Consider the following 24,472-nt stretch of genomic DNA (forward strand, 5'->3'; position numbering starts at 1 on the left):
AACCGTGAAGCATGGAGGTGGAAACATCAACCTTTGGGGATGCTTTTCTGCAAAGGGGACAGGACGACTGCACCGTATTGAGGGGAGGATGGATGGGGCCATGTATCGCGAGATCTTGGCCAACAACCTCCTTCCCTCAGTAAGAGCATTGTAGATGGGTCGTGGCTGGGTCTTCCAGCATGACAACGACCCGAAACACACAGCCAGGTCAAATAAGGAGTGGCTTCGTAAGAAGCATCTCAAGGTCCTGGTGTGGCCTAGCCAGTCTCCAGACCTGAACCCAATAGAAAATCTTTGGAGGGAGCTGAAAGTCCGTATTGCCCAGCGACAGCCCCGAAACCTGAAGGATCTGGAGAAGATCTGTATGGAGGAGGGGGCCAAAATCCCTGCTGCAGTGTGTGCAAACCTGGTCAAGAACTACAGAAAACGTATGATTTCTGTAATTGCAAACAAAGGTTTCTGTACCAAATATTAATTAGCTTTTTGCTTATTAAGTTCTGCTTTTCTGATGTATCAAATACTTATGTCATGCAATAAAATCCAAATTAATTACTTAAAAATCATACAATGTGATTTTCTGGATTTTTGTTTTAGATTCCGTCACTCACAGTTGAAGAGTACCTATGATAAAAATTACAGACTTCTACATGCTTTGTAAGTGGGAAAACCTGCAAAATCGGCAGTGTATCAAATACTTGTTCTCCCCATATATATATATATATATGTATATGTGTGTGTGTATGTGTATGTGTGTGTGTATTATTATATTTATATTATATATATATGAGTATATTACAAATGGCTTAAATTAAGTTTTGACTTAAGTTGTGCTGGAACCCTTTAATCTTACATGTTATAATCAACAGCTAGTTTAGCACATGCTACATGTAACTTACTGTACTTGGCATGTAAATCTAATGAACAAATAAGATATTACTTGTCACTGACATTAGCACAATCATTGGTTATAGAGTCATTTTAGTTTATTATTTTACAGAATTTTTCATCTGAAACCATGCACTTATTTTAGAGTGGTTGTGAAAAAAATATCTTGAATCTATTTATTTTGATTCTAAAATATTGTTTCAACAGGAAGCACCTGCAGCAAACCTTCTTATGAATCATAATGTTCAGAAATCAAGCACTGCTTATGTGACTTCTCTCATGAACTAATCTGTAAGCAGACCTGTAAACAGCCAAATGTGCGTCTTCATCGCATCAAAACACCGGGAAGGAATGATTAGGAATGATTTTGGGTCTTTCCAGCAACCACCCATTGCCGTCTTCCACCGGTAAGCTAAACGCTGCATCATGGTGTGTGTGATAAAGGTTGTTATCTTCTTCATCCAGCTCACAGATGACCCAGCGAGGGGCCAGACACCAGATGATTGTTTGTGGCATTGATGTAACGTCTAGAACAGCTTCAGTCTGTAATTATGTGAAGGAGACAGACACGCTGAAGAGGAATATTCCTGAGCACGTAAAAAACTGATGTACAGTCGCCTCTACGCCCACCTGGCGAAACCGATGAAACATTAAAACATTCAGAAACTGAAGATCGTACAGTGAAACATCTCAGTTTTGGTTCTCGCCAGCTGGAGTTTCTGTGGTTAACTCCTGCATCAAATACTCGAGTCTGTTGTAATACTCAGATGCATGACCAATACTTATTTATACTGTCATTTCACTGAGCTTATGTCTTGTCTTTACTTTCATTGCAGGTCTCGGGTTTCATATGGTGGTGGTTGGTAATAGAGATGCGTATATGTTCAGAATGCATACTTACTAATATTTTTGCAAGCAAGTAGTAATCCAGCATTCATATATGTCATAGGTCAAGTCTAATTTCTATAGCGTTTTATACAATACAGATTGTTTCAAAGCAGCTTTACAGTGATAAACTGGAAAATAATAATTCAGTGATGCAAAATGAATTCAGTTCTGCTGTAAAGCAGCTCTAACAAGATAAAAGTGTCGTCATTCAGCTGAAGTCAGTTCTCTTACGAGAGGTTCTCTCGTATTGCGTAAGCTAGCTTACGCTGCGGGAAAGTCTCCTTTCACGAGATACTGAAGCCAAAAATTATCCTAATTTTTTAAACTTTGTCAACGCAGTGCGGCAGCCTGCAGACCTAGGGCAAGCGAATCGCGTGCCCATTGGCTGCTCTGCGGCAACTGCAGCAGCCTATGGCTGAGCCTTGCGCGTGACGTCACGTCCAATGAGCGCGCTTGGCGCGCTTAGTGCGTCACAGCCCGTCATTAGGGGTGTGGCTTAGAGTATATAAGCAAGGAACAGAGGCTGCTTCGCTGATTTCTGTCTCTTCAGCGAAGCTCTTCGCATCGCTGATCTCCGAGGAAGCCGCCGTTGAATCCAGCGACCAGCACGCCGAGGATCTCAGCCTGAGGACGCCGGCCGCTCGCCGCCTTCAGCCTTCCCTGCCTGCTGCGCCATCCGGCACTTATATCCTTTTTCTGCTCTGTTTTGTGTGTGTGTGTGTCCGCCGCGACACACTTGCATCTAAAAGAGCGCGAGGCGTTGTTTCAAATGCCTCGCACATCCTGTGGCTCGTGCAGAGCCTCGCTCAGCGACGGAGACCGCCACGTGCTGTGCGCTCTCTGCCTGGGTTTTGACCACGCTGTTCGCGCTCTCTCCGAGGGCGGCTGCGAACAGTGTGAAGATTTACCGATGTCGACCCTACGGGCTCGACTCGCTAAATTCGAAGACACTCCATCTTCCCCGGCCGCTTCTTCCGGGCCACGAAAGAAAAAGCGTCGCTCTCAAAGGCCGCCGGAACTGGACGCTACAGCTGAGCGCTCGCCGGAACCTCTCCCGCGAGCCTCGCTCTCTCCTTCCCCCCCACCCTTCTCCGACGCGCAGCGGCCGGCCACTGCCCGCACTGCCGTCGCCCTGGGGGATGATGCAGATGATGCCGCTGACAGCTGCTCTCTGCTCGCGTCTGACAGCGAGGAGTGGTCGGGCTCTCACCGCTCCGCCCCCTCTACTCTGGAGTCTTCTCGAACCCGCGCTAGTGTTGACGCGGAGCTTCTCCGCCTCCTCACTTTAGCGGTCGAGAGAATGGGACTGGATTGGTCTCCACCTAAGGAGCCGGAGCCCAATCGCCTTGACGGGTTTTTTCTGCCTAGCCGCCGCCCTGCGCCTGCCTCTAGGTCAGCACCCTTCCTGCCTGAGCTCCACGCCGAGCTCTCTAAGTCCTGGAACGCTCCGTTCTCCACCAGACTCCGCTCGCCAGTCTCCTCGGCTCTCTCCCAGGTGGACGGAGCCGCCGAGAACGGCTATAACGGCATCCCCGCCGTTGAGGATGCTGTGGCAACGCACCTTTGCCCGCCGTCTGCTAGATGGCGCTCAAAGTCTGCCCTGCCGTCTAAAGCCTGCAGGACCACTTCAGCTCTCGCCGGCCGCGCTTCGCCGCCTCCGGCCAGGCTGCTTCCGCCCTGCACTCAATGGCTATTCTTCAGATCCTTCAAGCCGACCTCCTCCGTGAACTGGACGAGAAGGGCTCGGATCAGTCTGCCTTTACCGATCTCCGCAGCGCTACGGATCTCGCGCTGCGCGCTACCAAGACCGCTGCTCAAGCCATCGGCAGATCCATGGCCGCGCTCACCGTCATCGACAGACATCTATGGTTGACGCTCGCGGACATGAGTGAGTCAGAGCGCGCTGTGTTTCTGAACGCACCACTCTCGCCCACCGGCCTCTTTGGCCCTGCGGTCAGCGGAATTGTGGATCGGTTCTCTGAGGTACAGAAGGCGTCGCAGGCGATGGACCTCTTCCTGCCCCGCCGTTCGAGCTCAGCCACAGGCCGCCCTCAAACTCAGCCTCCTGTGCGCAGCTCTAACCAGCGCTCTTCCAGGCCCCCCAACGCTTCGCAGCGGCGCCAGGGCAATCGCCCCAGGTCGCGCTCGACCAGCCGTCACAGACCGCCGCCCCCACGGGGCCCGCGGTCCAAGATCGCGTTGAAGCCCGAGCCCGCGAAGTCCTCCTAGCATCCGCAAGGAGGAAAAGATGGTTGAGTCCCGCTACGGCCGGACCGCCATCAAAACGCACAGCTCTGTCAGTCCCCTATGTTCAGGCTACTGCAGCAGCACACACCGCAGCCAACGAGCCAGTAATTACACTCGCTCGCCTGCACACAAACGCCGTTTTCACGGCGACCCAGATAAATCTCAAAAAGAGTATAAGTGCTTTAAGTGTAGAAAATGTGCCCACACCCATGTGCTCACTGCTTCACACAAGTGCAATCCCCATGGTAACGCGCCCAGAGCGCTCTCTCATAAAGCGGCCTCACACCGCTCGAGCACTAAATGTAGTAAAAGTGCCCACACTTCCGTGCTCACAACTACTCGCTGCTCGCTCTGTCACTCAGTTACCTCAAATTGTTACGGCTCAAGCCGCAGGGGTTTTAAGTGTAGAAAAAGTGCCCACTCCCGTGTGCTCACTGCCTCACACAGACCAGGTTCCCATGGCAACGCGTCCAGAGCGCTATCTCTTAAAGCGGAAACTTTCCGCTCGAGCATCAAGTGTAGGAAATGTGCCCACAGCCCTGTGCTCACACCTGCCCACTGCCCGCTCTGCCAGACAGGTTGCAAACCTCATAAAGCCCCCAAACACTGGCCGTGTCATAAGTGCATATCCCGCGCCAGCTCACGAGCACGCGCGCCCACTTTCAGACACCATAATCCCCACGCCGCCCTCGCGCCTGGGTTGTTTGACAGCAGTTCACGCTCCATCGTCCGAGATCGAGCTACTAAATTCTGCACAGTCGGCCAGCCCTGTTCTTCTGCCCTCGTGTCCGAGCATCGGCGGCGCGCGCGCCGCCCCGTCTTCTCTGATACAGGTTCCCCATCCCGCGCAACGCGGCGATCTGAACCCAGAGACCATTCGACCCCTAGCTATGCATGCAAAAGCATGGGAGGCTATTCAGGGCGCGTCAGAATGGGTGCTCAACACCATAAGACACGGTTATTCGCTCCAATTTGCTCGTCGCCCTCCGCGCTTTCTAGCGCAGACGGAAACGAAAGTGAGTTTGGAAACAGCACATCTGCTTCAAGCAGAGATAACAAAGCTGCTGCGAAAAGGGGCCATAGAACAGGTGCATCCTTCTCTGAGCGAGTCAGGCTTTTACAGCCGTTACTTCCTCGTTCCCAAGAAGGACGGAGCATTAAGACCTATTTTAGATCTGAGACATCTGAACAAAGCCCTCATGAGACGGCCGTTCAGGATGATTACAACCAGACAGATCCTCGCGCAAATTCGCCCAGGAGACTGGTTTATCTCTCTCGATCTGAAGGACGCTTATTTCCAGATCCAGATAACTCCCCGTCACAGGCCATTTTTGAGATTCGCCTTCGACGGTCGAGCTTATCAATACACAGTCCTGCCGTTCGGCCTGTCTTTAGCACCCCGTACATTTACGAAATGCATGGACACGGCTCTCGCTCCCCTGAGGAGTCAGGGAATGCGAATTCTGAACTACTTGGACGATTGGCTCGTTCTAGCGCAGTCAGAGACAGAACTTATGTCTCACAGAACAGCGCTACTCGACCACCTGGAGGTTTTGGGTCTAGCGGTCAACTGGACAAAGAGCTCGCTCTCGCCCCGGCAGTCGATTTCCTTTCTCGGAATAGAACTGGACTCGGTGGCGATGACGGCCAGATTGACGGAGCAGCGCGCGCGCCGCATCCAGCGCCTCGCTGCATCCTTCAAAGAAGGCAACCGGGTTCCCCTGAAGGCATTTCAGCGCATTCTGGGGCATATGGCCTCAGCTGCAGCAGTGCTTCAGTTGGGTTTACTGCGCATGCGCCCGCTTCAACGCTGGCTGAGAACGCGCGTATCCCATCGAGCCTGGGCGACCGGCGGCTCGCTAATCAGAGTGACTCAGGTCTGTGTCTCAGCCCTGCAGCCCTGGCTAGCAGCCGAATGGTATCACACGGGAGTGAATATGGGAGTGGTCTCACACCGGAAAGTTGTCTCTACAGACGCGTCCAACCTAGGTTGGGGAGCGCTCTTCGAAGGCAGACCGGTCTTTGGCCACTGGTCAGACCAGGAGAATCTCCTACACATAAACTGTCTAGAGATGCTCGCGGTCGAGAAAGCGCTCATGCACTTCCTCCCTTTCCTCCGTGGTCACCATGTTCTAGTCCGCACGGACAACACTTCAGTAGTGGCCTATGTGAACCGCCAGGGCGGTGTCAGATCAAAGCAACTCTGCGCCCTGACGGAACGCCTCCTCGTATGGGCTCAGCACTCTCTGCGCTCTCTGAGAGCATCGCATGTGCCTGGCCATCTGAACGAGGGCCCCGACAGACTGTCCAGGGACAACGTTCCCCCTGGGGAGTGGTCTCTACACCCTCAAACAGTCCAGTCGCTGTGGCGCCGCTTTGGCAGAGCGAAAGTCGACCTCTTTGCGTCAATAGACAACGCACACTGCCCAGCGTTCTTTTCAAAGAGCGAGGACGCGCTGGCCCAGTCTTGGCCCAGCGGCCCGCTATATGCGTTTCCGCCAGTCTCTCTGCTGCCTCAGGTCATCGAGAGAGTCAGGAAAGCGCGCCACACAGTGCTCCTCATAGCCCCGTTCTGGGAGAACCAAGCTTGGTTCCCGGAACTCATACAATTGGCAGACTCAGCCCCCTGGCCGATTCCGGTGCGGAGAGACCTTCTCTCTCAAGCCCGCGGCTCGATTTGGCATCCCCACCCAGAGCACTGGTCTCTGCATGCGTGGAGCCTCAACAACTACATGCTGATCTACCAGAAGGGGTGATGAACACGATCATACAATCTAGAGCCCCCTCCACGAGGCGGCTCTACACGTCTAAATGGTCTGTGTTTAACAAATGGTGCACTACCAAAGGGCTCAATCCACAGACATGTGGGGTCTCGCAAGTATTGTGTTTCCTTCAAGAGCTACTGGACGCGGGCAGGTCCCCCTCCACGCTCAAAGTCTATGTCGCGGCCATTTCAGCGCTCTCTGTGTCAGAGCCGGGCCGCGCATTAGGAAGGAACGAGTTGGTCATCCGCTTCCTTAGAGGAGCGAGGAGGATGAACCCCCCGCGACCCCCTTCGGTTCCTATGTGGGATCTTTCACTGGTCTTAGACGCACTGAAAGCACATCCCTTTGAACCTTTAGAAACTGTGGATATGAAATACCTCACGCTCAAAACCGTTTTTCTGATAGCACTGTCTTCAGTAAAACGTGTGGGAGACCTTCACGCGTTATCCACTAACGCTGCGTGCCTCGAGTTCGGACCTAATGACTCTAAAGTTATTCTCAGACCGAGGCATGGGTACGTCCCAAAAATTTTGGGCACTCCCTTCAGAGCGCAGGTCATTTCCCTCTCAGCCCTGCCGACTACTGGCTGCGAGGCAGATAGTCACCTCCTCTGCCCAGTTAGGGCGCTGAGAAGCTATATTTCGCGCTCCGCCGCCTTCAGGCGTTCAGAGCAGCTTTTTGTTTCGTTTGGCGGGCGCACCAAGGGTCTCGCCGCCTCGAAACACACTCTGTCCAGATGGATAGTCGATGCTATCGCAGCTGCTTACGCATCTAAAAACCTGCAGTGCCCCTTGGGCATTCGGGCACACTCCACCAGAGGCATGGCCTCATCGTGGGCGTGGTCCAGTGGGATTCCCATTCATGACATTTGTGCAGCGGCGGGCTGGGCCTCCCCCTCCACATTTGTTAGGTTTTACAACCTGGAAGTTCCCGCTTTGCAGGCCAAAGTGCTATCAGTCTAAGTCTCGCGTAAGCCAGCCCACTGTCTGTGCGCGGGCTACGCTGCTGATTTAGCTCTACTGGTTGAGCTACACTATATGGAAGTGTTAGTTGGACCGGCTGTGCCGCTCCCTGCCCCATATTATGTGCTTGTGTACTGTGGTATCTGGCCGCCCAGCTCCGTTTCGCGTTCCCTGGGCTTCCCACGGGATTCATTCAGGATGCTGGGCGCGCGCACGGCGTTGACAAAGGTGTTCCCGCAGCGTAAGCTAGCTTACGCAATACGAGAGAACCTCTCGTAAGAGAACGTACTCGGTTACTAACGTAACCTCTGTTCTCTCTAGAGAGGGAACGAGTATTGCGTAACCCGCCGTGCTCTCGCCACGAGCTCATTTTCGCTTCATGCGACAGAAACCAGCGAAGCAGCCTCTGTTCCTTGCTTATATACTCTAAGCCACACCCCTAATGACGGGCTGTGACGCACTAAGCGCGCCAAGCGCGCTCATTGGACGTGACGTCACGCGCAAGGCTCAGCCATAGGCTGCTGCAGTTGCCGCAGAGCAGCCAATGGGCACGCGATTCGCTTGCCCTAGGTCTGCAGGCTGCCGCACTGCGTTGACAAAGTTTAAAAAATTAGGATAATTTTTGGCTTCAGTATCTCGTGAAAGGAGACTTTCCCGCAGCGTAAGCTAGCTTACGCAATACTCGTTCCCTCTCTAGAGAGAACAGAGGTTACGTTAGTAACCGAGTACGTTCAGTGTCGATTCAGTTCTGTTCAATAACTAAAGATTCACTGATGAAATGAGTTTAATTCAGCTATAAGCAGAAGACAGTTCACTTTCATTCAAATTCAGTTCAATAACAGTGTGTCCATGTTTCAGAAATAGTCAATTATGAAACAAAAACGAATCAGCTACGTATAAAGCATAATAGGTCAAGAACGATATATATATATATATATATATATATATATATATATATATATATATAAATATATATATTATATTCATACAAAATAGTATTTAAATACTACAAAATAGTACTTATTTCAGAGATGATGGATGCACACATGCATGTAATACAGTAAAGAGATCATGTGTCAACAATGGACAAAGCTACATTTAGTAGCCTTCATATTTGCATATTGTTTATTGTCATAGTCTCTTTCAAAGTCTGTTTTTGCATGGGCAAGTCCTATCTGCTTGAATGGGGAAATCCTAAAATATCAAAAACTTTCCGGATTCACAATAAAATAACATATTTCAAATTAACAACAGAATCGGACATGAACTGTGGCTCTTTTATTTAATTATCTTTTATACTTCCCATTCATAAGTAATATGAGTGCACCGTCTTTGAATAACTTTAGTATTGTTTAACATATGATTTTTTTAGAAAATAGCAGCCAGGATACAGTATATACTGTGCACTATTCAGTTCACTAGTCTTCCATTTCGAACATAACCAATATCAAGCCCACTTCTTCCAAACTCATTAGTTGATAAAACTGCCTAAAGACATTTTACGATTGGATAAAAATGTGGAGTATTTATTCTAAGTATTTATTTCTGAAATCATCTTTGACGTTTGCTGAATTAAACATGCATCATGATGGTCATGTGACAATACTATTGGAAATGTTTATTGTACTGTTATTTAGAAAAATAGTGTTCAGCAAATCCTTCATAACATGGCATTATTATTATTATATTTAAATTAAACTAAAATCATAAATTATTTACTTAAAAACTTAAAATATATATACATATAAAAAACTTTATTTTTACTTTAAAGGGTTATTCACCCAAAAATGTAAATTCTGTCAGTAATTACTCTCCCTCATGTTGTCCAACCCCGTAAGACTTTCATTCATCTTCAAAACACATATTAAGATATTTCTGATGAAATCTGAGAGCTGTCTCACTCCTCTATTGGCTTCTCTGTAATCGATATCTGCTGGTCCAGAAATGTTAGTAAAGACATCGTTAAAATAGTCCAAGTGACTACAGTGGCTCAACCTTAAGTTTATCAAGCGACGAGAATACTTTTTGTGCGCAAAACCCCCCATTTTCTTCTGTGTGTTTCTCTGAGTGAGTTCACGAGAGCCGCGACGCATGCGCGAGAAATGAAAGCTTTAGCATAAGTTCTGCCAGGAAGACATTGGCCCTGTCCCAGATGGCACACTCTGGACTTGTGGACTTCCTCATAGTCCACACTTTGGTGACGTCATGTAGTGCAGACCTATAGGGCCCTTGGCGCGAGTCCACGAGGTTCACACTGAGAGGTATTTTTGGGACAGACTCGATCTCCATGTCAACTACACAGCCTAATTTTACAGTTCTATATTTTGATATTGTGCATGCCACCTGGGCATTAGACAAGATACATCATGCTTATTTAAATGATGTATACAGTTGTACATAATAATACATAATGTTCCATTTGAACTAAGATTACAATTTTAACACATAATGAAAATGTGCATGCGTTTCAGATGAATTTACAGATTTCAATATTCATACCATGGTCACATATGACTCAGTAAAGCCCTGACATTCGGTTCTATTTATTTAATGAATTGTAATGCGATCGTATTATTCAACGCGCTATTATTATGTTTGAGACATCAACCACTGCTCGATGACCATAATGTTTGTATAAACTGTAGGTAACAACTGGTAAAATGTACATCTAGGTCATAAAAACCGTAATATTTTCTTCTCAGCCATGTTAACAATTATCCGTGAGTGAAATCTCCTCCCATCCGTTGTCTGATTGGCCTTTCGCAAGGATTCCTGGGTAGTTAAAGTGTGTGGAGCCTGCATCTATGCGGGACCGCTTCAAGGGTACAAAGGGGGCGCTGCTGAGCGCACTTCAGAGCATTAAAATGCTGAATGGGACGGCCTACGGACTCGTAGACTCAGCGAGCACGCGCATTTTAAGTCCACGAGACTGAAAGTCCACATGAAGTGCGCCATTTGGGACAGGGCCTTAATTACTACGTCATTTATTACCTTCTCATATATCCAATCATGTCCTAATACTTGCTGTATAAAAGATTGGTACTTACACATGTTTGAGTTCGCAGATGCTGACGCAAACAATTACCTGTCAGCCTCATCAGCCCTGTGAAGGCCTCATCGACACAACCAGTCTGACTTCTGACCTGTAATGCTGCCTGGATCATAATCATACACAGTTGGGGACATTTAATATTCAACAATATTATTGATCTGCCTTACTTAGTGTGGACGATGACGCAATTTTCTTCTAGAAACAAACTTTGTTGTATTATTTTCATGTTATCAATGTGAAGCTGCTTTGATACAATCTGTATTTTAAAAAGTGCTATATGAATAAAGGTGACTTGACTTGACTTGACCTCCACCACCAGGATAGTCCTGTCCATACCTCCCGGGGGTCGCCTGCGCCCCGCCTTATAAATAATTGCTTGCTTGGCTGTCAATAAATTAGTGCTTTGTTACATCATTCTGTCTCCCGAGTCTTTCTGGCAGAACTGAGAAGGTGACGCAGATGGGACTCGATGTAGTGTTTAAAATGGTAGTGTGCATTTGCTGGATGTCCGAATCATAAGAACCAACGAGAAAACGTAAAAGTGCCTTACCATTGGCGCAAAATTAATGACTTACCTTTCACACTTTCCCATCAAATGATCGTGAGCGTCCTCTTCTCAGTTCTCACGCATGCGTCGTGTTGCTCTCGTGAACTCACTCAGAGGCCCACACTGAAGAAGTCGTTATTTTTGTTTTGTTTTTGCGCACAAAAAGTATTCTCGTCGCTTGATAAACTTAAAGGGGTGGTATAATGCCCTTTTCACAAGATGTAAAATAAGTCTCTGATGTCCCCAGAGTGTGTGTGTGAAGTTTTAGCTCAAAATACCCCACAGATATTTTTATATAGCATTTTAAATTTGTCACTTTTTGAGGGTGAGCAAAAACGCACAGTTTTTCTGTCTGTCCCTTTAAATGCAAATGAGCTGCTGCTCCCGGCACAGGGGGCGGAGCTTCAACGGCTTGTGTCCTTTTAGCTCACACAGACACACACTGAACATTTCAAAAACTTTTAGCCTTTTATGTTCAAACCGGAGTCAGACAATGATGGAGAGACTCAAGAAGAAGTGACAACATGTAGAAGCAACAGGACATTTCTGAATGGTTAGTTGATGAATTTATGTAGCTTATGTGTAGTTATCTTCTAGTCATTGATTAGCATATTCTGTCTTGATAATCTATAAATATAATCTATGTTCCGGGGGCATGGTTTATGTACATTTTAGGGTTGGTGATGTCACTAACCCGGGAGGAATGTCGTGTAGTGTCTACCAGCCGTTCCTTAAAAAGCTATTTCTTTAAAAGCAAATATCTTCCTTTGCTCTGAACTTTGCGTCGTAACTTTGCAGATGTTGTTTATGCTCAAACAGCAACATTACACACTAACTAAAGTTAGAAAAGTCAAATCATAATCAACCACCCCTTTAAGGTTGAGCCTCTGTAGTCACTTGGACTATTTTAACGATGTCTTTACTAACTTTTCTGGGCCGGCAAGTTTCAATTACATAGAAGCCTATGGAGGAGTGAGACAGCTCTCAGATTTAATCAAAAATATCTTAATTTGTGTCCCGAAGATGAACGAAAGTCTTACGGGGTTGGAACAACATGAGGGAGAGTAATTACTGACAGAATTTAAATTTTTGGGTGAACTGACCCTTTAACTTACATTTCTTTCAGCCAGTTGTCAACATTTTCATCTAGTTTAATGTGATGTACTAAAATAAATAAACTTGAACTAATGAATTAAAATGTTTCAAAAACTAGAAAATGCATTTAAAATATAGACAGAAAAGACAAAAATACTCAAACAAAATGACTACAACTTAAAGTAAAAACAGAAAATATAAAAATATAAACAAATATACACACAATATATATAAACACATAAATATATATATATATATGTATATACATATATAGATGTATTTATATATAGATGTGCTTCAGAAAGGTGAAAAGGCGGATAATATGAGCTTCAGTATAACTCATACTTGACCTCTAGGGAGATGTGGGTGACAGTCATAATTTGAAGGGGAAGGTAAACAGTGAAAGATGAGCTTTCTGTGGCTTAATTCGCTCAAATTCCCCATTACACAGAATATATTTCCATATCAAGTGAAACATGAGATTTGAACAACATCATGACGGTGATCCTTACATCAGTTTGAGGAATATTCTCCGTGTCCTGTGTGTGTGAAACTGAAGATCAGGAGGGAAACCTCAGAGCACAACGTGTGTTTGTGATGAATGAAGGGGTGAACACAATGTCATGTTATTCAAACGGCCGTATTTCATATCCTGACTAGACCACACACACTATTGTGTTTCCAGTCACAATGCTAGCACTGTAACCTCACACCGTGCTAGAAACTGTTTCTTCAACATTAGCATTTTGCATGTCATGTTTTTAGCATATATGTGTTTTTTAACAATTGCAGCGTGTAGATTTTGAGATATATGCTGTTTTCTAAAGCCTTATCATTGGCACGCAAAGGCTATTCCAAAAGGTAAGCAGCAACTTTTGCTATATTTATATTTATTTATTTGTATAAAAAAAATTCTGAAAATATATATTATATATTTATAAATATTGTCAGTTTACAAAACCTATTTCATTCCCATATATATTTGTATTAAATATATTTAAATACTAATTAAATATGTTTTTTGGTAAAATTTGGGTAAATATAAGAATGATTATTATTATGATTAGTAAAGAATAACAGTAATAATAATCATCATCTTTTCTTTTTGTAAATAAATACTTCCAAAGCTGGACATTTCACTCCAATATTGATTGTACTTTATTTTGTAAATAAATATATTATTATTGTTGTTAATAATAATCATCATCATCTTTTTTTGGAAATAAACATTTCCAAAGCTTGACATTTCATTCCCATATTTTAATTTGTTATTTTATTTTATTTTTGTAAAATTATTATTATAATTATAATTCTTGTGATTGTGATTCTTACGATAATAATAATCATATTTTACCAAAGCTTGACATTTTATTTCCATTTTTTATTTTATTTATTTATTTTTCTCTGTTCACGGCTCACTAGCCCAATTTTGTTTTATTTTATTTTTGTGTTTTGTTTTGTTTCTGGTCACGGCTCACTAGCCCATTTTTGTTTTGTTGTATTTTGTTGTTTTTTTGGTTTTGTTTTGCGCTAGCCCATTTTTGTTTTGTTGGTTTTTTGTTTTGTTTGGTCTATGTTCACGGCTCACTGCTCCATTTTTGTTTTGTTTAGATGTTTTGTTTTGTCTGTGTTCATGGCTTACTAGCCCATTTTTGTTTTGTTTAGATGTTTTGTTTTGTCTGTGTTCATGGCTTACTAGCCCATTTTTGTTTTGTTTTGTTGTTTTGTTTTGTCTCTGTTCACGGCTCACTGCTCCATTTTTGTTTTGTTTAGTTGTTTTGTTTGGTCTATGTTCACGGCTCACTGCTCCATTTTTGTTTTGTTTAGATGTTTTGTTTTGTCTGTGTTCATGGCTTACTAGCCCATTTTTGTTTTGTTTAGATGTTTTGTTTTGTCTGTGTTCATGGCTTACTAGCCCATTTTTGTTTTGTTTAGTTGTTTTGTTTTGTCTCTGTTCACGGCTCACTGCTCCATTTTTGTTTTGTTTAGTTGTTTTGTTTGGTCTATGTTCACGGCTCACTGCTCCATTTTTGTTTTGTTTAGATGTTTTGTTTTGTCTGTGTTCATGGCTTACTAGCCCATTTTTGTTTTGTTTAGATGTTTTGTTTTGTCTGTGTTCATGGCTTACTAGCCCATTTTTGTTTTGTTTTGTTGTTTTGTTTTGTCTCTGTTCACGGCTCACTGCTCCATTTTTGTTTTGTTTAGTTGTTTTGTTTGGTCTATGTTCACGGCTCACTGCTCCATTTTTGTTTTGTTTAGATGTTTTGTTTTGTCTGTGTTCATGGCTTACTAGCCCATTTTTGTTTTGTTTAGATGTTTTGTTTTGTCTGTGTTCATGGCTTACTAGCCCATTTTTGTTTTGTTTAGTTGTTTTGTTTTGTCTCTGTTCACGGCTCACTGCTCCATTTTTGTTTTGTTTAGTTGTTTTGTTTGGTCTATGTTCACAGCTCACTGCTCCATTTTTGTTTTGTTTAGATGTTTTGTTTTGTCTGTGTTCATGGCTTACTAGCCCATTTTTGTTTTGTTTTATTTTTTTGTTTTGTTTTGTTTTGTTTTGTCTGTGTTCACGGCTCACTAGTCCAATTTTTTTTTTTTTTTTCTGTTTTGTTTTGCCTCTGTTCACGGCTCATAGCCCATTTTTGTTTTGTGTTTTGTTTTTGCCTCTGTTCACAGCTCACTGCTCCATTTTTATTTTGTTGTTTTGTATTGTTGTTTGTTTGGTCTCTGTTTTTCAGTCAGTTGAGCAGATGGAGCGCCGGCCCAGAGTTCAGTTATCAGTGACAGCCTGATGGATCAGTCGATTGTGTTTCGTCTTCACCGATGACTGCAGGAATGTGTCTGATGAAGAACAGGAATGATGCTGCAGTGTTGCTGTCTGATGAGTGGGGAAATTATTTCTGATCATAAATCCAGCATCACAAAGATTTCTCATCAAATACTTCAAGATAAAATGATAATGATCTGAGCTGATTTTATTTCTCTGTAATCGACTTTTGTGTCTTTTAGATTGGGGATTAGGAGTTGATTATTAAATTACACATCAAATTGCAAATCCTAAATTGGATGAAACACAATAACTCATTAATCAGTTGTTAAAAGTCACATAATTTGTTTAGTCTTTTATATTTTCCTTTTCTTTTTCATATTTATCTGACTTGTGCTATATTGTGAAAGTTTGTATTTATGTATACCATGATATACATACAAATGATCACATTATCACACATTTAAGTACCTTAGTATGTACAAGGGTAATTTAAATACTACCATGGTATTTTCATGGTACAGTTACAAAAAAACAAAAACATGGTAATACCATGGTACTTTTTTGTATTGTGTGTGTGCAGGGGCATAATTTGTGGGGGGGTTGGGGGGGACATAACCCCCCAATATTTAAATCTATGCATTACAACCCCCCCAATATTTATACCATGATCACATGAAAAGGAGGCATACCCAAACTTCAACCCCCCCAATGTTCAAACCAAATCTACGCCCTTGTGTGTGTGTGTGTGTTAGTGTGTTAAATATATAAAAACTGCATTGTCAGAATGTTGTTTACATATTATTTTTTTTTTTTTGCTTTTTCCTTGTTTTTACTGAAAATAAATAAAAAATACAATTCAATTCAATAAAATTCAATAAAATCTATGAAATCTATGCAGTATCTCAATCTGATCCCTTATAAACATCAAAGGCATTGTAACTAATTTGCATATCAATGACATCACCCCCACAATCTATCAGTCCTGTCGTTATCTCCTCCAATCAGCTCACAGGTGTTAATCTTCACTGGTCTGGCCATCTGAAGCTGATCAGCTGTTTAAAGTCTCAGTCCGGGCCGTGAGGTCTGTTTGACTGTCCTGCTCATGTTAATGATGGTGTGTGTGAGTCTCAGTGTCCTGTTTTTAATGTTAAGTCTCTGTTCTCCTGCTTTTATAAACACAGAAAATGTTAACGTGCAAGAAAAGCTGTTTTTAAGCTCCATGGGTCTCTCAAGTCGACCGAAACCGTCCCATCAGGCTCCGGTTCCCTCTCTGCTGTGGAAGATCTTCAAGAAGAGCACCTGGACGTCACACACTGACCCATGCGTGGTGTCCGAGTACGGCGTCCGAGGTAACATCGTGAGGTTCATCCAGGACCAAGGTGAGGCCTTGAGGATTTGGGTCAACCTTATGTTAAATCATGTGTTAGTTTTTTGGGGGCAGTTTTCAGAATTAAACCAAAGTGAATTGATTCAGAATTCACCCCTTAAGTTATGCCGTCGGTTTTATTGTCCCGTTCTCTAAAAAGTTTTCTTGGGAATCATTGCAATCGGTTTAGTTCTTTCCATGTTAGTTTTCTGTGAAATCTTTTTTACAGACAAAAATTGTAAAACTTATGACTTGATTCTCCAGGAAGTGACATCATTAGGTGGTTGGACATCATTAAGCATTATTGTGTTAATCAAGTTTTGACAAAACCCTTTTATAGAAATAACACCACAGGTACTGGTCAGTTTTGAGATTTTAGGCTGTTATATGCCTTTCAGACTAATAGAAAGAAAAATAAATCCAAAATATACTTTTAAGTGTTTATTTTACTGTACTTTATCTGTGTCTGTAGGTTTCAATTACAATACATATCTTTAAAGGCTGTGAGTTTTTTCTTCTCCTGTACATGCACCAAAATGTACAGTTTTATTCCTATCTATTCTGAATGTTTTTACTGAGGGGTTTGTTAGTAGTATATCATTCACTTGCTTTGATAGAACACTTCATTCATAAAAACATGGTGAACATGTTTTCCCCCTGCTGTTGACAGTATTTTCTGATTTACAGAGCAAAAAATCCCCTCTGTAAAAACCTGTCTCTAATATCACAATAAAAAAGCAGTTTTGAACCTGGTGTCCTCCAGTGTTCAGATTTCTGTTATGGAAATATATGCAAATTAGTGGGTGTTTAATTAGATAATGCCTCAGTTGCATATCATAAACACAACTTGCATACAAAAAATGTTTGCAGTTCTTAATGGAACCAGTCAACTGGGAAAGTACGCTCAGGGAAAAAAAAAGGTTCAACGGAATTCTATATAGAACTCTAGGATTCTCAACTCAATTTTAAAGAACACTTTATGGCAAAAAGGTTCTATATAAGGGGAAATGTCTTAAATTATTGCATAATGCTTTCATGTTTAACAGGTTATTTCAAATGTTTCTAGTGATAAAGTATGTTTATGAGCTATTTAATTTATATATTTATTAAATGAATTAAAAGTAAATCCACCAAAGGGTCCATGAAAGGTTCTATATATGGAACCCCAAACCTTTAGGGTTCCATATACAGAATCTTTTCCTATAAGTGTGGTGATTATTGTTTTCTCTATTCATCGGGGGTGTCTTGTCCATAATAAGAACCCTTATGTTACCACATGAAACCCTATGTTAACCCTTATGTACCCCAAACAGGTAGTGTGATCTCCGCTCCGGCCGTCCACTGCTTTAACTGTGAGCGAAAGCATCTGTTTTTCAACATGTCGGTGCTGGAGGATGTTGAGCAACTCTCCTTCGCGCAGCTGGAGATGAAGTTCATACAGGACCTGGCTCACCTGGGACAGCGTGTTTTCAGCGTGGACCTGTACAGGGTTTTAAGGACCACGCTGAAGGGAGTGAGTCCCGAGTCCAGCCGTAGATTACTCCAGTCTCAGTCTCTCGGGTCGGGTGCGCACGGGTCAGTGCTGGTCAATCTGACAGACCTGGCTGAATCCTGGAGGAAACCTGGGAAGAACTACGGGATGCAGCTTGAGATGCAGCTCACGCATCTGAGCAACATGCTTCAGGAGCATGCGTACGTGAAGAGCGTGCAGTTCCCGGAGATGCACACGTCTCTGCTGGTGGTGTCGCTGAACCCACTTCAGTGCAGGTCCAGGAGAAAGAGGAGCGCGGCGTATTACTTACCCGTGACCCCCAGTAACGTGTGCAAACCCAGGAGGCTTTACATTGACTTTAAAGACGTGGGCTGGCAGGACTGGATCATTGCTCCTCAAGGATACTTAGCCAATTACTGCCACGGCGAGTGTCCGTTCCCTCTGAGCGAGAGTTTGAACGGGACCAATCACGCCATCCTGCAGACGCTGGTGCACTCGTTCGACCCTAAAGGAACGCCTCAGCCCTGCTGCGTTCCCATCAAACTCTCCCCCATCTCCATGCTCTACTACGACAACAACGACAATGTGGTTCTTCGACATTATGAAGATATGGTGGTGGATGAGTGTGGATGCAGATGAACTCATTTTAAACATCTTTCTCAAACATTGATTAAAAGGTTATGATGTTTTAGAGTTAATTAACAATGATAATGTGGAGGTTTTTAGACATGGAGGACATTATGGGAGAATGTGGATGAGGGCAGACGGAGCTGTGACATATGTGTTCAAAATAAACTTCATTTTATAATAAATTGCTTTTTTTCCATCAAATATGGTTTAAGTGGTTTTTAATATATTAGATTAGAGGAATGTTCATGTTTAATGATGTATTAGACCTGGATTGGAATCTGTTTGAAATATCCATATTACAAGGACAAATTAAATTCCTAGTGTTAAATTATAATTTTTTGGCGGACTTTGCAATCCAGACTGAAATATTTGTGTAGTCTGTTGTGTAAATAAGTCAACAGATAAATCTGTAGCATATGTATATACAGTACTGGTCAAAAGTTTGGAAACATGACTATTTTTAATGTTTTGAAAAAACTTATGCTCATCAAGCCTACATTTATTTGATAAAAAACAGGAAAAAACCTGTAATATTGTGAATTTTATTAGTGTAAAATTATGTTTTTCCATTTTATTATACTTTAAAATATAATTTATTTCTATGATGCAAAGCAGAATTTTCAGCGTTATTACTCCAGTCTTCAGAATTCATTCTAATATGCTGATTTGATATTCAGTTATTATAAATGTTGGAAACTGTTGTGCTGCTTTTTTTTTTTTTTTTTTTTTTTGGAACCTGTGATACTTTTCAGGATTCATTAATGAATAAAAAGTTGAAAAGAACAGCATTTATTCAAAATAGAAATCTTTTCTGACTTACTGACCCTAACTTTTGAACGGTAATGTTTAATGTTACAAAAGATTTCTATTTTAAATAAATGCTGTTCTTTAAAAAAAAAAAAAAAAAAAATGTTTATTCACATCATTTTATTCACCACTCACCTTTTACACATTTATCTTGCACTGTAAAAAAAAAAAAAAAAAAACATCCCCAAGTCAAAATTTTCTAGTGACTGGTCACATCTAAATTTTTCAATTAGTCTGACGTATTATTTCTCATTGAGCCAATGTTAACAAGAATTGCACTTGGGCCAATGTAATGTGACCAGTCACTAGAAAATTTTGACTTGGAGAGGTTAGAATTTTTTTACAGTGTGGTGGGGCAAGTTGTCATGTTTCCTAAGATGCAATTACAAAACGATGATTTTACATTTGTTACCTTATTTTTTTAGTCTTGAGAATATATAATGGACTAAAGTGTGACAACTAGCCCCGGTCCCTCCTACTGACATCAAACGTCGTTACTTCTGTTCTCCACAAGTTGGCGCACTGGCTCTGAATATGAGCGCTAAATAGTGAGTGTCTTTAAAAAAAAAAAAAAAAATGTGTAATTTTTTTTATTAAAGTTATATTATTTTTATTTTTATGGATCTAAATATATCGTTAGTAATAATAGGTGATAGAGTGAGGACTGATTAAAATGTCCAAGAGAGATTTAATGCCTTATGTTGTATTCAATTTAATAAGCAGTAATGGTGTAAATCTGGAACTTTCCATATTTTTCCCCCTGTTACTTAATTAGATGATGTCTGAGCTCTCCAAAGGAGCATTTGACCACACGGACCCCTTGATGTCCAAAGGTGATGAATTCTGTCATGACATCAGAGAGTTAAACCTAAAGACACATGAGGAGAGAGAGAGAGAGAGAGAGACGCTGTTGCACACTTGCGCACTGCGCGTAAAGGACACACGTACCCAAACCCTCGCCGCGACGAGTTGCGCTCTTCGCAAAGGAAGAAACTTTTGTTTGATCAATGAAGTGGACTTTTATATCTTCTACAGCACCTACAGCTTCTCTTAATACAGCAGTGACGGTAGAATATGTGTAAAAAGAGGCGGGCGTTCTCCTGGAAATCTCCCACTGTTTTCTCCAGATAAACAGCTTTTCCTTGGTGATCTCGAAGATGGAACACAGTGAAACGGGGAATTATAAAAGAGGAGCAACTTTATATGAAAACCTGCATTGATCATCCCATATGCCATGAACAGAAGATCAGCTGCGCGTTTGGAGTTTTAACTTTATCTGGACTTTATCTTCAGGTCCTGCACTTGTACACCTACGGAGAAACTTGCAAATACACCGCTGAGCTCGATTTAGCCTCCGTTTTATTATTTGGAACGTTGCTGATGTGTTAAGCCATATTATTTAGAAGAGTTCGAATGTTCAATTTTTACACTTTGTGTTATTTTAAGAAGAGCGCAAATCTAGTATTATGACAGACTTGGACTCATGGACCTTCTCCTATCCAGATGGATCTAGCGCAGGTTTGCGTTCCTCCTTAAAGCGGCTCTTAAGGTGGCTTTGATGCACGAAGGATCCTCCAAACACTTACAATGGCTCACTTAAACACGGAATATGTTCCCATCTCCTGGCCCGAGCCCATCTGATCTCGTTCGTCACTGATCTGTCGGCTTTAGAGTGATCATGGTCTCGTCCGTTGGCGCTCTGATGGTTCTGATGGTCACTCAGGTGTTCTTTGGAGGCTCCAGTGGACTCGTACCTCAGATCGGCCGGTCCTCTCTGTCTCAGGATGTCTTGCATGCTTTTGAACTTCGACTTCTGAGCATGTTTGGACTCAAACACAGACCCAGTCCCAGCAGGTCTGCGGTGGTTCCGCAATACATGATGGACTTGTACTCGATGCACTCGGTGAACGCGGAGCAGAACAACAGCAACAGACCCAAGGGTTCACTAGGGAAAGCATCAGAAAGATCTGCCAGCCGCGCAAACACTATCAGGAGCTTCCATCATGATGGTAAGCAAGTGTTTACTTCACGAATTCTTCCTCTCCACCTTCCCTAAATTCCTTCTTTCTTTTCTTATCTGCTTTATCCTTCATTCCTGACAGGAGTTGACATTATCTACAGGCTATTTAATGAGGAATTGGCAGTTTATTTGTATAAAGTGAGAACACATTTTCTGTACTCCCAATTTTTTTCTTAAATCATTATATATATATATATATATATATATATATATATATATATATATATATATATATGTATGTAGGCTATGTATGTATGTATGTGTGTGTATATATATATGTATATATATGTCCCAACCAGGCTGAAATGTCCTCATACTGTCTATACAATAGTTTTGTATATTTGTATTTATTTGTTTGCACTGTAGAGTTGCAGGTGCTTTTTTAACATAAATGTTGAATGCATATCCTAATCCTGTGGATTGTCTTAGATGACATTAAAATAAACTAGAAATGCCCCTTGTGTTAGTTTACCACCTCTGAAGTAAATCATGTCGTGATAATTTATCATTTTTAAGTGTTTTAAACCAGTGTGTAGAGTAAGAGGTCAGGAAAAGTCACATCCTGTCAATGAGTGTAAACACTAAGTTTGTCACAGTACAAGGAACTGGCTTTGATTCAGACAGCCATAACCTTCCCATATATTTATTCCAAAATTGTTTTTTTTTTTCCTCCCAGAATCCACGGAGGATCTGTCCAGTTCGAGCGGAAAGACGACTCAGCGGTTCCTCTTCAACCTGACCTCAATCCCGGGCGAGGAGTTCGTGACGTCAGCGGAGCTAAGGATTTTCCGAGAGCAGATCGTGAGTTCTCCGAGCAACGGATTCCACCGCATTAACATTCACGAGATCATCAGACCGTCCGCTTCCCTTCAGGAACCCATCACGAGACTCCTGGACACCAGGCTGGTTCAGCACAGCTTGAGCAAGTGGGAGAGTTTCGACGTGAGCCCCGCCGTCACGAGGTGGACCGCAGACGGACGGCCCAACCATGGCTTCGTGGTGGAAATAGTTCACCCGGACCAGGACTCCAAAAGACACGTCCGGGTCAGTAGGTCCCTGCACGACAGGGAGGACACGTGGTCCCAGATGAGGCCTCTGTTGGTGACCTACAGCCACGACGGCAAGGGGAACGTGCTTCACTCTCGCGAGAAGCGGCAAGCGAGGCCCAAAAACCAGCGGAAGAAGCACAAACCCAACTGCAAGAGACATTCGCTGTATGTGGACTTCAGCGACGTGGGGTGGAACGACTGGATAGTCGCCCCGCCGGGATACCATGCCTTTTACTGCCAGGGCGAGTGTCCGTTCCCGCTGGCGGACCACCTGAACTCCACCAACCACGCTATTGTACAGACACTGGTGAACTCGGTGAACAGCAACATTCCCCGGGCCTGCTGCGTTCCCACGGACCTGAGTCCCGTTTCTCTGCTCTATCTGGACGAGTACGAGCGGGTGATCCTAAAAAACTACCAGGACATGGTCGTGGAGGGCTGCGGATGCCGCTGAAGTCTCCACACACTTTATTTTTCCCAATACTAAACTTTATTTATAATAAAGTAAAACACATATTTTGGAGAAGTATATAAAGATATATTTATGTTCACTATTGGGAAAATAAATATTTTAATCAGAGTTAAACTAAGGTATTTTCTGATGTACGTTTCGCACATGAAGTATTCGTATTCTGTATTTATTTCTACCGCACTCCTTTTTTAGAGAATAGTTTTGGTAGCACTTTACAATGAGGTCTAGCATAATGCATTAACAATGAGCAATACGATATTTAATAATCTTTGACATTAGCAGCTGTTCATGGTCAGCTCAGGTCCATTCAATAATAGAAACAGATACAACTATTGATTTTAATAATGTATTAGTAAATGGCGAGATTAACATTGAGATTACTAACTGTTGTTTTCCTTATTGTAAAGTGTTACCATGTTTTTAATGCATAATCAAAGAAAAAAATAGCTATGTGTCATTAATTGTTACTATGTTTCTTCAAGCAATGCAAAATGCAAGAGCTCCTCGCCTATAGGTGGAAATGCATTGAATGCAGTAAAAGCACTTAGAGGGTCACCATTGGAACGGCATTGGCCGAACTAGACCGACTTCCATTAAAACAATGAGCACGCAGCACTGGAATGCCAGTGTTTTAGAGATGGGTCTTTGTTACGCAGCAGTAAATGTGAATGCACTTATTTCAAACCAATGTGACAGGTAGTTGACACTGAATGCTCAGGAAATTAGCCGGTGTGAGTTTAGTCCCACAGTATGAGCTCTTGAAATTGACCTATTGCCTGGAGACAATGACTATTGTGTTTCTTCTCACAGGTCCTTATGCTTTGGTAGCGTAAAGGTGTCTTCCTCCAGCTTTATACTGAAGTCAGCTTATTGAGTCTGGCTAATTAAGAGCCATTCACTACATGGTGCTCTAAAGTCGAGAGCTAGGAAGTGTTTAATTAGAGGGACGTTGTTTAAAACGTGAGGATTGCCATGTAATTAAGTTGCCCAAAATAAAGAGTGCAGAATGCAAAATGTATGCGTTGACAGAAACAACTACAACATGATGTTCTGTTAGGCTAAGCTTAAAAATCTTTCATTTGAAGTCAAAGAACAAAATAGAATTTGATCCATAAACATGCTTTTATCTGTTAGTACAGTCGTAGGTTGTGTATGCTTGAGTTTCTGATATTTTACAGCCAAAATCAGATGAAAATATGACTGTAGTCTAATCCAGAGTTTTATATGCACCAAAATTGAAGGAGTACATGCTCTTTAGCAACATCTACTTATCCTGTGTGAATCATTCTCCACTTTGGCCCTAGAAAATATAGCCTTTTATTGGGTTGTCTTGAGGTTAAACACACGTCAAAGGAATCGCAACTTGACTTTCTTATGGATCATAAAGCAGGACTGTGGGAAGTACAGCTTTCCTCGCGCAGGCAGGTT

The 24,472-nt window shown here is 42.8% G+C and overlaps 2 protein-coding genes across 4 annotated transcripts; both read left to right on the plus strand.

The window, feature by feature from the left end:
- The first annotated feature begins 1,169 nt into the window (after positions 1 to 1,169).
- Positions 1,170 to 18,894, plus strand: gdf3 (growth differentiation factor 3). Of its 3 annotated transcripts, XM_084394026.1 has the most exons (4): positions 1,170 to 1,292; positions 15,177 to 15,323; positions 16,390 to 16,587; positions 17,888 to 18,894. In XM_084394026.1, the coding sequence occupies exons 2-4, from the start codon at positions 15,296 to 15,298 to the stop codon at positions 18,703 to 18,705; spliced, it is 1,044 nt and encodes a 347-aa protein (XP_084250152.1). In that variant the 5' UTR covers positions 1,170 to 1,292; positions 15,177 to 15,295; the 3' UTR covers positions 18,706 to 18,894. The 3 variants fall into 3 exon arrangements, with proteins under 3 accessions (XP_084250152.1, XP_084250153.1, XP_084250151.1); XM_084394027.1 differs by lacking the exons at positions 1,170 to 1,292; positions 15,177 to 15,323 and adding an exon at positions 16,122 to 16,289; XM_084394025.1 differs by lacking the exons at positions 1,170 to 1,292; positions 15,177 to 15,323 and having other exon boundaries at positions 16,298 to 16,587.
- Positions 18,895 to 20,412: 1,518 nt separating this feature from the next.
- bmp2a (bone morphogenetic protein 2a) lies at positions 20,413 to 24,048 on the plus strand. Its single transcript, XM_084392903.1, has 2 exons — positions 20,413 to 21,512; positions 22,200 to 24,048. The coding sequence occupies exons 1-2, from the start codon at positions 21,182 to 21,184 to the stop codon at positions 23,024 to 23,026; spliced, it is 1,158 nt and encodes a 385-aa protein (XP_084249029.1). The 5' UTR covers positions 20,413 to 21,181; the 3' UTR covers positions 23,027 to 24,048.
- The last annotated feature ends 424 nt before the right edge of the window (positions 24,049 to 24,472 follow it).

The sequence above is a fragment of the Rutilus rutilus genome (assembly GCF_951802725.1).
Source record: "Rutilus rutilus genome assembly, chromosome: 21".
In the NCBI taxonomy this organism is placed as follows: Eukaryota; Metazoa; Chordata; class Actinopteri; order Cypriniformes; family Leuciscidae; genus Rutilus; species Rutilus rutilus.

Coding starts and splice junctions, on each gene's coding strand:
- gdf3 (XM_084394025.1), top strand. CDS start 16,311: ATGTTAATGATGGTGTGTGTGAGTCTCAGTGTCCTGTTTTTAATGTTA. Junction 16,588..17,887: donor GAGGTTCATCCAGGACCAAG/GTGAGGCCTTGA, acceptor TACCCCAAACAG/GTAGTGTGATCTCCGCTCCG.
- bmp2a (XM_084392903.1), top strand. CDS start 21,182: ATGGTCTCGTCCGTTGGCGCTCTGATGGTTCTGATGGTCACTCAGGTG. Junction 21,513..22,199: donor CAGGAGCTTCCATCATGATG/GTAAGCAAGTGT, acceptor TTTTCCTCCCAG/AATCCACGGAGGATCTGTCC.